The 15,005-nt window shown below is 46.1% G+C and overlaps 2 protein-coding genes across 2 annotated transcripts; one reads left to right on the top strand and one right to left on the bottom strand.

The window, feature by feature from the left end:
- The first annotated feature begins 63 nt into the window (after positions 1-63).
- Positions 64-7,307, top strand: LOC306710000 (putative ATP-dependent RNA helicase DDX17). The gene is made up of 13 exons (XM_079178363.1): positions 64-447; positions 615-774; positions 898-994; positions 1,124-1,257; positions 1,343-1,408; positions 1,565-1,706; positions 1,863-2,023; positions 2,138-2,310; positions 2,402-2,512; positions 2,750-2,811; positions 2,934-2,993; positions 5,376-5,603; positions 5,759-7,307. The coding sequence occupies exons 1-13, from the start codon at positions 398-400 to the stop codon at positions 6,238-6,240; spliced, it is 1,926 nt and encodes a 641-aa protein (XP_079034489.1). The 5' UTR covers positions 64-397; the 3' UTR covers positions 6,241-7,307.
- LOC306709999 (ADP-ribosylation factor-binding protein GGA1-like) lies at positions 6,907-14,329 on the bottom strand. The gene is made up of 17 exons (XM_079178362.1): positions 14,286-14,329; positions 13,186-13,270; positions 12,857-12,932; positions 12,412-12,510; positions 12,188-12,311; positions 11,932-12,032; positions 11,684-11,764; positions 11,155-11,292; positions 10,784-10,865; positions 9,908-10,021; positions 9,658-9,810; positions 9,503-9,576; positions 9,186-9,373; positions 8,868-9,097; positions 8,621-8,790; positions 8,387-8,497; positions 6,907-8,032 (listed from the first exon to the last, which is right to left on the bottom strand). Exons 1-17 carry the CDS (start codon positions 14,326-14,328, stop codon positions 7,922-7,924), a joined length of 1,980 nt encoding a protein of 659 aa, XP_079034488.1. The 5' UTR covers position 14,329; the 3' UTR covers positions 6,907-7,921.
- Between the last annotated feature and the right edge of the window lie 676 nt (positions 14,330-15,005).

The raw sequence follows: 15,005 nt of genomic DNA, 5'->3' as shown, positions 1-15,005 counted from the left end.
CAGTCAGCCAGTCACAGTAGCTTCCGCTCGCCCGCTGCGCGTGCGCTATGCTAACAACAACAACAACAACATAGCAGTACAGCTCTCAGTATTGTGTCTATATAACTTAGGTTTGTCACAGAAAAGACATGGCTTAGTGTGATATTTGACTATTCAACAAGCCTTTAAGAAACGTTCAATTTCTTCATTCATACAGCGGTCCACGTTAACGTTATACGTCATCGTTTGGCTGAAATAAAATCCCGTGTCGGATAGAACTACGGTGGTTGCCAAGGCCTATAGCGGTAACAGTTATAGAAAAGCGAAAGCCAGGCAACTTCTTTGAGAAAAGTGTCCACTGACCTAAAGACCCCACTAAATAACCTCTTCCTCTCATACAAGAGTGCGTGTCCGTACAATGAGAGGTTCGCACGGAGACAAGGATCGAGACCGTGGCCGTGACAGAGGGTAAGCACAGCTCAGTCGAACACCGTTAGAGCTAGCGCATACCGTTAGTGGACATTATAAACAGGCTTTCATGCGTTTGTTGGGGTTAACAGTGTGCGGGGCCAATATTGTAGCCCAGGAAAGCTAGCTACACAATGTGTGTGTGTATGTGTCTCGTCCTGTTGCAGCAGCCCTCGTTTCAGGTCCAGCAGAGGCGGTCCACCGCCGGGTAAAAAGTTTGGGAACCCCGGGGACCGTCTACGAAAGAAGAGATGGGACCTGGACGAGCTTCCTAAATTTGAGAAGAGCTTTTACGTTGAACATTCGGAAGTGCAGCGAATGAGCCAGGTATTCCTGAAACATCACAGTCTGATCTTCTGGTGCATGACAAGAGGGCCTCCAGAGGAACGTTATTAAAAATGCTGTACACTGGTGTTTACTGTTGGTTTTCCTCACTCTTGTGCTTTTCAGTATGATGTTGAGGAGTATTCCAGGAAGAAAGAAATCACTGTGCGGGGTTCGGGCTGCCCAAAGCCTGTCACCAGCTTCCTGCAGGCCCAGTTCCCCCGTAAGCACGTGCATGCATGGATATCTAACTCATGCACAATTGGGGAACTACACAGCCTCTCCAAAAAAAAAAAAAAAATCAGTTGTCTCAGAAATAACCAGAATATTTGTGTTCTGCCTCTCCGTCTAGAATACGTGTTGGATGTCCTGATGCAGCAGAATTTCAAGGAGCCCACAGCCATTCAGGCTCAAGGTTTCCCTCTGGCCCTCAGCGGGAGAGACATGGTGGGCATTGCTCAGACCGGCTCTGGGAAGACCTTATCGGTGAGACGCATGTCTTCCTCCAAAGATGGATGCGTAACATGCAACATCCACTGACCTTTCCCCCTCCTTTTTTCCCATTCTTCAGTACCTCCTGCCTGCCATTGTGCACATCAATCATCAGCCCTACTTGGAGCGTGGAGATGGGCCCATTGTACGTGCAGAGAAAAGGAATACACGAATCACTTAGTTGTCCATTTTGAGATATCTGAGTTTACAAGAATGATATTACATGCCGTCTTAGCGCAACATTAAAGTGCCTAACGCGTTAAACAGTGCATTGTTATGGCATTATATGTGTGCTCTGCAGTGCTTGGTCCTGGCCCCCACAAGAGAACTGGCGCAGCAGGTCCAGCAGGTGGCATGCGACTACGGAAAGTCCTCCCGCATCAAAAGCACTTGTGTGTATGGGGGGGCTCCCAAGGGACCTCAAATCAGAGACCTGGAGAGAGGTAGGCCGTATTAACTCTTTGGATTAACACCAATTTGTGTCACATTACTAACAATTTTTTAATTTTTTTTATTGTGTAAGTCAGCTGAAACAATGATGTCCCCTTGTAATCCACATTTGATTAGTCTGTAATGTGCTAACTGTGTCTCTCCTTCAGGGGTTGAGATCTGCATTGCCACACCAGGTCGTCTGATTGACTTCCTTGAGGCTGGAAAGACCAACCTGCTGCGCTGCACGTACTTGGTTCTGGATGAAGCGGACCGCATGCTGGATATGGGTTTTGAACCGCAGATTCGCAAGATTGTGGACCAGATCAGGGTACATGTTACAGCAGAGCAATGCTGGCTTTGATAGCTTACGTCTTGTGTTTTGTAAGTCATTTCAGTACCTGTCGTTACTCGTTTCTGTTTATCTGGTTTGCTCCTGGCCCAGCCCGACAGACAGACCCTGATGTGCAGCGCTACGTGGCCCAAAGAGGTCCGGCAGCTGGCAGAGGACTTCCTGAAAGACTACGTCCAAATCAACGTCGGAGCGCTGGAACTCAGCGCCAACCACAACATCCTTCAGATAGTTGATGTCTGCATCGAGAGTGAGAAGGAACACAAGTAAGAGGCCGGCCACATGGCAGACCTGTCTTTTCCTGCTTTGGTTTGTTAAACTTATTAATTGTATTTTTCTTTGGCTTTCTTTCCTCAGGTTGATCCAGCTGATGGAGGAGATCATGGCTGAGAAAGAGAACAAGACCATCATCTTCGTGGAGACCAAGAAGCGATGTGACGATCTCACGCGCAGGATGAGACGTGATGGGTGAGTAACGATGATGTGTAACGGCAGTCGAACAGCGTTCTATGCGGTTTGGTCTTTGCCATTTTTAATGGCGCAAGATCTCATGCATTACCATGTTAATCGCGTCCTGTATCTGAAACCAGAGGTCTGTGGGAACAGGTGGGCCTGCGTTTCCCTCTGGGAATTAAGAAAAGTAAAATCAGTGAAGTATTAACTGGTTAAATGATTTACGTTACAGCTTGCTTGTGTCTCTTCCAGGTGGCCAGCGATGTGTATTCATGGCGACAAGAGCCAGCCAGAGAGAGACTGGGTGTTATCGGGTACAACGGACACACTGACATTTGAACAACAGTGACTTTATATCAGCAGTGTTTCCTTTTTCTTCCGTTTCTTTTTCTTTCAAGAAGACGATCAGCTCCTGATCATCCATTCTGTGTTGCAGAGTTCCGTAGCGGCAAAGCTCCCATCCTCATTGCTACCGACGTGGCCTCGCGTGGTTTGGGTACGTCCCCGTGTGCTCAAGTGCAAACACACCGACATGCAATATATTAGACCGTTGAATTAGTAGTACAATAATACCAATGGTCATTATGATCAGGCTCTTCACTGCATGTTTACTCGCAGTAGATTTATGATCAAAAGTCAATTACAAAAAATACAGATTTGCTTTTCTTCCAAAGAACATATGCTGCTTCTCAGATAAGATGTGTATCTAAGAAGTGCGTCATATTTGAAGCAGGGTTTAAGCCGCTCTGCTAGTGAAGCAGCCCCTTTACAGGATGGCTATCAACCTTTTTAACCTAATTCTATGTTCATTTGTTTTCTTTTCATTTTTCTTTTGTTTGTTTTTTTTGTTTCCAAGTCTCTCCTCCGGCAACTAGAAGCACACGGGCCCTCGGGAGCCTGCAGCCGGAGCTAGGCATGACAAATCGAAAGCTGACTCGGGGAGAGAGACGGCCTGATTAAACAGTCCCAGACACACAGCCATCTCCGCTGAAAACCTAGAACAGAGCCCACGAACAAAACTCTTCCCCCCCCTTCCAGGACACTGGCTGCCTGGGCGACAAAGGGGGGGGGATGTGAGCGTGGGGCGCTGCTGGGTGCGAGAGTGGGGCGCTGCTGGGCTTCCAAATTTGATCCAAGGGTCTGGGGGGGGGGGGGGGGGCGGCTGTCAGGTGAGAGGGCGAAGAGGGGGGTATTGGAGGAGGGTGGGCTCCCCTCAGCCATGCCATCATCACAGTGACGCACCACACCATTCACCGATTGAATTAACTCAAAGACTCGGACTTAGAGACTTTTTTATTTTATTTTTTTTAAACAAAGTTTTCAATATTTGTGCATTTATTCTGATGGGATATGGATTAAGAAGACTTTTTCTTGACCGTCCTTGAGGAGATACATTACCCATTCCCAAAAACGAACTTTGGAGAGCGACGTTTTTCCCCCTAAATTGTTCCCGCACATAATCCAGTCTGGTAGGTCATACTTGGGTTTTGTGAAGCCGAGATACAGTGGTGCGTTACGAGAAGAAAGACACAACTGCCAGGAAGTGAAGGTGGAAAGCGGCCCAAGCATGGACGGCTATGCTGGAGGCTCCCCTCTGAACTGCCCCCCCCGATGCCAGCCCCTGACACCCCCCACCACTGGCTGTGCCGGCCGGCCTCTCCCTCTGCGGACGTCATGTCTGGTCCTGGCTGGCAGGAGTCCTGGCCTGGAGGAGCCGCCTCTCTATAATCAAGTTCACTCCTCTGCCTCTCTGGCCCTTCTTTCTTTCACACGTTCTCTCTCTCTCTCTCTCTCTCTCCTGCTGTCGTTTTCTCTCGCTCGGTTGTCACTTCTCCCTCTTTTGCTAATTCCTTAAATGTTTCCTTCTTTCTCTCATTCCTCTCTTTCCTCTACCTCTTTTTTTACCACCCAACTTCCTGTCCTGGTCTTGTGTTGTCTTCCTGTTGTTTCCTTTAAAACCATTACTGACCCCTGTCCCCTTTTTGTCCCCTTTGCCCCTCATTCCCAAATCGACTGTTTGTCCGGCTTTCGACCCCTCTTTATCTCTAAGACTCCGGACATTTATCTTTGTATACATCACACCGGGCCACCAGTCCAGTCTGTTAACAACTCACCAGCTTTAGATGACTCGCTAACACCCTCCGTAAGGACGAGTACGAACTGTCAGGACTCAAATTCCCTGGCAGACCCCACTCTCACAAAAACATCCACATGGCTTCTCCTTAGTGTCTGTTTCTCGTTACTAAACTTGAAAAGCAATCAAAGACCTTCAAAGCCTTTTTAGAGAATCTACCACTTTCTCTAATAACAGCAGTGTTTTCAGAGCCCTTTGTCAACTGTAATGAGAAACAGACCTCCAACTTGTTTAATTTGATCAGAAATCCCTTTTAGACGACTGGATCTGTCTTTTACACAAAGGATGCCCTGTAGGGTCACTTGCCTCTTTTTTTACAATGTCACTTAATATTGTCCAAATTCTTCAGCAAACCACAAACTTTTTCATCCCTTAACTCAGCTGATATGCACCTTTGGCCACACATAGCTTATTTTCATGTGTGCAAGTGCACTAGTTTATTGCTACGCTAGATAAGTGAGCCCCGTGGTGTAATTAGCATGGTAAGTAAATTCATGTTCTGGCTGTGTATCGTACAAGTAGTCGATGATTTAACAGGTAAGTGGGTGTAAGATGGGTATTGATGGGTCTTGCAGGTATTGTCTGTCTGAATGTTCCCTTTTTTCAAAAGCACAAAACTTAAAATTCACCAATGGAGTAAATTTCTTAACCGGTGTTGGTTTTGTCCTGACTTGTCCTGTGCTCTTTGTCTTTTCCGTCCCCGTAACTAATCCCATCACACCGACCACTGACTCCAATGTCAAGATGTGGAGGATGTCAAATTTGTCATCAACTACGACTATCCCAACTCGTCGGAGGACTACATCCATCGCATTGGCCGCACGGCCCGCAGCACCAACAAAGGCACGGCCTACACCTTCTTCACCCCGGGGAACCTCCGCCAGGCCCGCGAGCTGATCCGGGTGCTGAAGGAGGCCCGACAGGCCATCAACCCCAAACTGCTGCAGCTGGTGGATACTGGACGGGGAGGAGGTGAGGGACACTTCCTGCTGGATTACATCACTATATACTTTATATGGTGGCGAAATAATTTAAAGAAAGAGCCAAAGAGGAATCAGTTTTGACTTTTTGGGGAATTGCAGTATTTGTCTGTCCTAATGTCTTTTTTTTTTCTTTATTCTCTCCAGGTGGCCGTCCTCGTTTTCGCAGTGGCTCCACTTCTAACAATCCCAACCTGATGTACCAGGACGAGTGTGACCAGCGAATGCGCTCTGTGGGCGGCGGGGGCGGCGGCGGTGCCAAGGACAGCCGCGGCAGTCGAGATGGCCGCAGAGGAAGCAGCCGGGACGGGGAACGCTCCTCCTCCTCCTCCTCATCTTCCTCCTCTTACAGAGATCGCAGCAGCAGGGACGGAGGGCGCAGCTATGGCTCCAGCTCATACGACCAGTACAAGGATAACAACAGCAGTAGCAGCACTCGGTACAGCAGCTCCAGGAGCGGCTCTGGGTCGGGGGTCAGTGGAGCAGAGCAGGCCCCGCCTTTTTTGTCGGCCCCCCAGCCTCTAATGGCCGAGCAGTTCAATCCTCCCCAGCCCATGATGGGCCTGCTGGGGGACTCGCCTTTCCAGTTTGCTCCTCCACTGCCGCCCCCTCCATCAGGCAAAAAGTAATGTAATCTGTGAGTCAGTCAGTCGGTCACACACACACACACAAGGTGACAAAAAGGTCTTTGTACAAACGTTCTGTATTTGTATTGTGAGCTGATAGGATTTGTGGAGTAATCAGATTTTCCCCTTTAGGCGTGTACGGTAGGTGTTGAAGTTAATTCTTGTAAAAAGGCTCGTTTCTGGTTTAGGCTCAATATCTTTATTTTTGTGTTTTAACGTTTGTGAGTCACAAGATCAGTGCGAGTAGATGTTATGATGAACACGGAGATTCTGGTGTTGCTTGAGCACAATGAGGGTTAAAAACGGATTTTTCCATAAAAGGGATTTCTTTCTCCTTTTTGATTTTTTTTGTTTTATCATATTAATTTTGGCCTGATAGAGGCAGCTGTGCAGGGGCTTTGTGTAGCCATGGCAGCAGTGAGTCACATGCATATAAATGAGCTTTTCTAAGTGTGTGTGTGTACTAACACTTAATCACCAGTGTGGGTCTTTGCAGATTACATATCAAGCAAAGTTAAATACTAATCATTTGTACAGTTTAATAAAGCTCTTCAATGTATCACGGTGTGGTCTTTAAATCATTGACAGTAGTTGTGGGTATTGTATGAGTTTCCATGTGGTGAGAGGAGAAACTCGGTCACCTACAACACAAATGAACGGGCCTTCAGGTCACCAAGAAAAATCCTTTATTACCCATTTGGAATATTTCACCAGAATTATGCTCTTGCACAAGTCAAATGTACATAACAGGACTGCCATCATTGGTATTTACAAAGCAGTCGTATTGGCGATTAGTGCAGCGGAATGTGATTGAGAGAGCCTGCGGGGGGGGGGGGGGGGGGGGGGGGGGGGCGAGTGTTGAGCGTGGCCGACATGCATCGCACGCTGTAGAAACCAGTTGAACTTGTACGAGATGAACGCGGCGCTCGGAGCACCTGGCTTCCTCTCGCTTTGCGTGACGCTCCAGTTTTACCCAATAAATGCCGAGTTTAAACTTAAATCACAAGCTAAATAAAGAAAAGTCAAAAATGTAACTTAGCCTACTGAAAATGCTCTGAATATATTAAGAATTTAAGGATATCATGTAGCTGAACTTCATCTCATACAAACCTAATGACTAATGAGAAAAACAAATCCATCCAAACACACGAAAAGTTAAATAATGTTAGAACTGCAAAAAGAAAAGGCACATATGGCAGATATACAAACTGTTACAGTAGATTTTGTTCTTTAAACAAGATGAGAAACAGACATAGCAGTACAATCAAAAAATCCTCCGTGCAAATCAAAAAGTCAAAAGAAATGACAAAATACACACCACGAAACGTTGATTAAGTATAGGTTTGTTTTGAAACTATGATGCGCTCCCGTCCTTACACTCTGGATTCAGCAGGCATCGTCTGCCATGTTGGAAAAGCATGCAGAGGTAAACGCAACCGATGAGTGATTCAGACCGACTTTGTGAAGTGAAAAACATCAAGCACACCCAAATGTCTGTTTAAAAAACAATATGAGGAGACATACACACACACTAACGGAGCAAGAGCGTGATCCAAGGACATGAAATCAATACCGATCAAAGAAAGAACAACGTGTTCACAAAGGAAAACGGGCGAATGCAGAGTGTTGGAGTTGGAGAGGTGGTGGAGTCTGAAAGCAGAGTCTGTCGGGTTGTGGTTCAGTGCTATAGGTTCCCCCACGTCTCTGGAGGAGGAAACTGTTCTAGACTGCCGCTCTCGCTGTGCTCCTGCTCTCCCATGGTGAAGGTTAATCTGTACTGCAGCTGCACTTTCTCCTGAGACACACACACACACACACACACACACACACAGGATGAGAGCGGTGGATTGAATCATAGTTTTAACACTCCGAGAGCTTACAGCGTCTGTACTTATTGTCAGAGTCAGAAGAACTACTCAGAGACAGAACAGGGTTTACTACAGACTCAGTGTGACTTCCATAGTTCGCTTAACCAGTGGCAGTATAATAATGTAAGTGGCATTTTTGTCTTTACCCATTCCTTTGTAAAGAAATCTTAGTCGACTAAGACCAAAACCACCAATTAAATTGACTAAGAAGGGGTTTTTAAGGGGTCTTTTTTTTAGCTTAAAGGTTTCTTTTAAGGGGGACCCCCAACGTGTCGGCTTACCTTGTTTGGGTTTGCCAGCAGCAGGATCTGTGTGACAGCAGCAGGGGGAAGGATGGGGTTGAAAGCTGGGAGCTCTGTTCCTGATGGGGGCTGCAGCTTCACTGCCATAGACTACGGTTCATAAATGAAAACAAACATTCTTACTCGGACAGTAAATCGGTTGCAGTGGTTCAGTTTCCACAAGATTAACCATGCGTGTGTGTATAGTCTTAATGGGAGGCGAAGGCTGCTGACCTTCGGAGTCGTGGTCTGGAAGTCGATGTTGCTGACGGGGACGGGAGCGGATGACAACATGGAGATGATCACCACCAGCACGTCGGGCCGAGAGGGAGGCGAGTCCCGAGCAAAGTGAAAGAGAACCCGCAGACTGTGTCCGTCAAACACAGTCACAGGTAACAGACTACCTGGAGAGAGGAGGAGGAGAGTACATCATCTGTTCTTCCAGGTCGGGAGACGCATTCGGCCATTACGGTTCACTTACTGGGCTTAATGGATTCTAGCGGTACAAAAACATCAGTCAGGGGGACGTCTGCAGGCGGCATCTCGCTGTGGGTCGGGGACATATCCAGCAACGTGGCTGCAAGGCTGGGCTGAGAGTTGGCGAGCGGTGCGGGCGGTTCAGCGGCGAAGGTTGGTATGGGGTTTGGGGTGATGTTGCACCCAGACTTGCTCTGGAGATCCCTCAGAGTTGGTTTGCACTGCTGCTTGTCCCTGAAAGCGGATAAAGGAACAATTCAATCAAACTTCTGAGGAACATTTTGAGTCAGAAGTAATGTTCCGAGTGGTGTCAGTTAAATACCATTTGACCTGCAGGCCCTCTGGAGGCAGGGACTGCTGCATTAGCGTCTTGCCCAGCTGGTCCAGCTCGTCCAGAGCGGAGTTGCCGGGTGTGGAGCCAGACGAGAGGGGCTGAGAGTAGGAGGGCGGGTCTGGACTCAGGAGGAGACTGGGTGCTGCCGGGATGTCTGCGTCTATGCTGTCAGAGGACTGGAAGTAGAAAGCATGAGAGAAACAGTGGTTTAGATGTCTTGATGATACCGGAGCTGTATTGAAAGCGATGATTAACATGAATTTTGGTTAAAGTTGTGCGTGTTTGACAGATGAATAATAATAAACCTGGAAGGAGTCCCAGGCGGTGGAGTCCTCGGGCTGCGAGGGAGGGTTGGAGGTGTGCGTTCCTTCACTTAAACCTGTGGGATGCACAAAGAGCGGCGCTATTTAGGACTGTGCTTCAACTCCTAGAGACGTATTGGTGTGCGAGGCGTCGTTACCGAGTGACATGAGCTCGTCGTCCAGCAGACTGATCCCCATCTCTTGTGAAGGGGCGTTGAGGTTGTCCGTCGGAGTGGGGAACTCTGGGAAGGACGGCGGCGACTGCGGTGACGTGTCCAATCCTGACAGATCTAGCAGTGCCGTCCCTCCTCCTGTGAGAAACGGATTCAAGACAGTTCATTTCAACAAGTCTATAACCAATCGATTGATCACCCTCCCATGTATTCCTGTGCTCAAGGCTTCACCCACCTGTTGTCCTCTGTGTGTTTAATGCGTTGTTGCCGTTCACTATCTCCCCCTTCACCTGCTGTTTGTACTGGTTGATGACCTGCGTCAGGCTGTCGTTCGCCTGCAGGATCTCCGCTGTGGAAAGACAAAATGCTCTGCATTGATTTCACAGTCTTATAACAGTCATAAGTGATATCTATTCTGCTGGGCAGGAGGTGGACTCATTTAAACAACTCGTTGGAGCCATTTCTAGCGAGCTTTTATCATTTCGTATTGTTTTTATTTACCTCAATATAAATAGTATAGCAGCACCCAGTGGTGGTTTTGGTGCTAAACCAGTGCACAGCGTCACCTGACCTCACGTCTCTGGAAGCTATTATTGAAGGCAGGTGTGCTGAAGATGAGGTGAAGAAGGTCTTCTACCGCTGCATGTTTCAGTTAGCTTGGTCAGTTTAATCTTAGCTTGGTAGGACAAATTTGCTTATTTCACCACTAATTTGAACCTTTTGTAAAGGCCTGTTTGTTTTGAAGGCTGTTTATTTTGGGTTTTTGATTTTGTTTATGACGCTACAGTCAGCCAAAGCAGCTCAGCTCAACCCATCAACGTCGAGTACGTCGTTCAAACGACCTCGGGACCACCCGAACCATCAAACAGTGAGTAACTTTAACGCACTACATAACCGGACAGCGGGTTGATCATGTGTGTGTGTGTGTGTGTATTGTGGAGTCTGTGTGCGGCTACCAATTTAGCTTCGACGTCGCAATACATCTTTCCAGCTTAAGTTAAGGGACGATGCTCAGAAGTATTACAAACGCAAACTTTCTCCAATCAGCGATCGTTCTTTTTTTCTTCTTCTTCTTGATGTTTAATGACCGATGAATGAGAAGAACGCTCACCCAGAGCCTCGTCGTTGTCCTCCGTATCACTTGCCAGTCTGAACAGTGTCGGTCTCATTTTCTCACTGCGCTGGTACAGGTCCTGATCACACAAAACAATTTATATATTATTCCCTTTTCCCTCCAAAGTGAACAATGAAAATGTCACAGTGGTTACTTCTTTCTATGTTACTTATTCAGTCTCTTTCAAACTCAACCGGCGAGGTAAAATAACGGTTTTCTGAATTGAGTCTGGTGGCTTTGAGAAGAGCATATTAATAGTTTTGTACGTTAATAAATTACAATAATGGAAAGGGGCTTTAAATACTTTAAAAACAGTCTTCTTGACAGCCTAAGTCTCCCTCTGATTGAAAGCATCTTTTCCACTTCACCTGTAGGAGTTCAGCGTTGCTCTGATTGTCGGCGGTGCCGTCATAGTCCTGCAGAAGCTGAGTCAGCAGAGCGACGCTCTCGTTCACCTCCTGGATGGCGTTCACCCGCTTTGACACCTTCTCTGCTCGCTTCTGGTCCTGCAACAGAAAAAAAAAAAGAGAGAAGCTCACAAACGCATGAAAATGATCATACATGAAGGAAGCTGCAGAAACATAAAACAGAAACAGCGAGGTCAGAGAGAGGCCATTAACAAAAAAAGTCTCGGGAGAACAAAGAGCAGTTCATGTTATCCTGACATCAGGACTGCTGAGTCATTCTGCCACCGACACACAAAACCCTCCAAAGCAACCAACCCCTTTATCCTCATTCTGTTAATGTTCCCGCCCTCAGCGCAGCACAGTGATATTTGACTCCTTTTCTTAGAAAAAGACACACACGACTTTATCTGCAGCGCTAAAAAGGCAGAGGTGCAGTTAATGTGGAACAGAAGAATGTGATGTATGCAAAAGGAGTAGGAGACGGTTTTACCTCTTGGACCATTTCCTTGATGAGTTTGTTGGCAGCTTTGAGGTCCTCGGGGTGCGAGCTATTCAACAGGCGAGACAGCGTCTGACAAAGCAGACAGCCAGAGATCCCGTGGTGAAAAATGAGTGAACAGGCTTCATGGGTAATGACAGCATGCGCAGTGTTGTGAGGAAGTGGCTCAGGTCACATTTATGCTCATGTTGGAACGCATCTTTTCAAATAACTGTGATTATTAACAGACAAGTCCTCACTTTTGACTTCTCCTCGTCCTCAAAGATGGCGTTCTTGGGTCTGGGGGGAGGAAGGTTCAGCAGTTTGTCAGGTGGCAGCTCTGGGTCTTGTTTAATAATACCTGATTCACAAACACAGAATATCAAAAAGAACGGCGTTAAATACTTCCAATTATTATTTATCAATGCAATATTTTTTTGTTATTATTACCATGTCAGTAGTTTGTTTAAGATTAGCCTTAAACATGAACTTTGCATTAATCTGGTGACGTCTTACCTTGTTTCTTCAGCATCTGATAGGCGTCTGAGATCTTGGCCTCATCGGGTAACCCCAAAGTCCAGCTAAAGATCAACTCCAGAACCTTGTTTTTTACCGGCTCTGGTGACCGTGAGCCCAGGTACTGAGTGGAGCATTGAGGACAACAATGAGTGAATTACACACGACAGACGCGTAAGAATAAAACACAGGCGCACTCAGAGAAACACTTGAGGGAATCTCACCTTTGGAGAAACTACTTTGATGAGTTCGTTGAGAAAACGGAACTTGCCAACTTCATTGTGAAACCTTTTCCCGCAGTTTTTCATACACGTCTCCAGAACCTAGGCGAGAATTAGAAATGCAAAAAAATTAAACAATCTGAAAACGGATACACCGCGCTCTAAAAAGGAACGCCACGTCAAACTATTCAATACATGTTTAAACAAACACATTTAGGTTTGAGGACCGCTTCTTTCTGTTACATTACTGAGATGCATTCAGGAACACCGACTCATTTGAAAACCTAACATGCACATGGGGGGTTTTTTTAAGGGTGAAATCTGCTCAAAGTTGTTATGTTATAGCAGTGAAACATCTTCGAATCAGAAAATGTACACAAATAAAATCACATATGATTAGCTCACAGCTGATTCTGACTAACAGATCCTGGTTCAGATCTGAACTCACCAGCAGGGCCTGCATGGCCTCCCACTCCTGTGGAGACTGGATCTTGTGGGCCAGGAGCCTGGTGGCGAGCTGAGGCCTGCAACACAAGTCACAAACAAAACTGAATGTCCAGGGCACCTAAAGTACGCATGCAGGTACTGAATTAAATGTGTGTTCATTTGCATTGACGGTTCAGTTTTGCTAACAAATATGAAGGATTTCATTGATTTCTAATTCAACAGGGAATCCTTCTTTGGTAGAACATCTGTTCACTACCGCAGCTAGGGTTTCCAGGATTTATAAACTTGAATCGGCATCAACCAGACAAATTAAACACTGCCTCCTCTTACCCCTCCAGGTCATTGTTGAGCTGGTCACAGAAGGCATGGATGCTGCTCCAGTCCGTGTCTCTGTTCAGTGGGTTCGTGGCTTTGTCTGAAATGTGACGTTAGACAACAGAGGTGATCGATGTTGAGGATATCAATACTGTCATTCACAGTTATCTAGTGTTAAAGGTTGCGATAACTAAATTGATTTCTTTCTGAATTGACTTAACAGTGTGAAATTAACAGCGAACATTTCTACCTGTTCAGTTAAAGTTTATACAATCAGCTGCCACTTTAGTAGGCACACCGACCGAAAACTATTTTGTATAAAGTTTTGTATCAATATGTTATTATAGATACATTTTCCAATGTTATTGTAGATTTGAAACTCCTCTAAATACAATATCACAACATAAACTGTATGACCTACATGAGGGTGGGGGGTTTATGCACAGCTTGTATACGACTTTGTCATGTTTATTACGTTAATTAGCAGTGGGTAGACTGGCAACTGAGTGCTTGTTGTTAATGTGGGAGCTTCAATATTCATACCCAACATACCTTCACCTTACAGATGCAGATGTTGAGTCAAAACGCTTTAGCTTTTCACTTCAAAATACGTTATCTTAGCACCTAAGGAAGTCCTAGTGACACCATGATTTAAAATGCATTAAGTCTCTGCCACAAAACCCCAGCATGCCACCGAGCAGATACACACAGGGACGGTGCTAGCAGAGTGTCGCGTTAGCTAGCTTGCTGTCGGTAGTCGCACCGTGTCATCGTCTCGTCTAGAACTTTCTTACGAGGCCATAGTTTTGCCGTAATCATAATCTAACATATATGACTAAAAATGGACCCCCCTGTGAGCTCGTCGCCCACTAACTAGTTGAGCTGCAGAGCTAAAGCTCCGCCTGTCTCTATCGTGTGTTGACAGCTAGCAGCACAGCCGCTCCGGAGCTAGGTTAGCATCCTGGACGTGGCGACAGGGTCCGAGTCCGCTCTGCTGGGACACGCGCGGCTCTGCCGAGCTGTCATCTCATCTACAACAACTCACGGATGATAATTCGCGAGTGTCTGGCTCTCCGGACGATACCTGCGCGGTACAATAAGTTTAAAACACTCACTGATAAGAGACTCCAAACTCTCCGTGTCTGGCGGCGCAGCCATCACTGCGAGATTTATGTGATGCGTCGGTCTCGCGAGGGACACACATGCACGTAGAGGCAGAAGAGACACAGAACGGGAGTGTATAGAAGAGACGTTTGGACATTAGAAACAGTAGTGCAGTGCCTGTTGTCGAAAACATGGCTGTGCATCATTGTGTATTATTATTTTGTGTATAATATGCCAAGTCAACGCCAATGACCAAATATTGCATTTTAGCCCCAAATTAGACTATTTGTTAATTTATTTATAAGTGTAAATAGGGCCATAATAATGATAACCATTCTAGCAAGTTAATTTCTATGATCAGAGAGCTGAGTCAAGTGCACAGACTGAGGCATACCGGAGTACAATTCTTTCAAAATTAAAGCACGCCATTTAGGTTATTTTAGATTCAAGTTTGACCGGAAATACTTGTTTAAAAATGTAGTTACGTGTTGTCCAAACCTCACAAAATAACATTGTAGCCTAAAGCGGATTTGTTTACATCAAGAGATCTATTCATTGATCATTATTAGCAAGATCTGAGCAGAAGGATTGAAAAAAACAGATGGCATGTTTTAATGAAGCTAGTACACCTACGTTTTGATTATTTTGAATTTGTTAACAGCAGTTAAAATTGTTAATTGACTTATTTGTATTTGTATTTATTATAGTTGTCCCTCACGCAGAGAATAGAA

Source organism: Pholis gunnellus, assembly GCF_910591455.1.
Source record: "Pholis gunnellus genome assembly, chromosome: 17".
Classification (NCBI taxonomy): Eukaryota; Metazoa; Chordata; class Actinopteri; order Perciformes; family Pholidae; genus Pholis; species Pholis gunnellus.
Note: the sequence above shows the minus strand (reverse complement) of the source record. Positions and strands in the feature narration are given on the sequence as shown.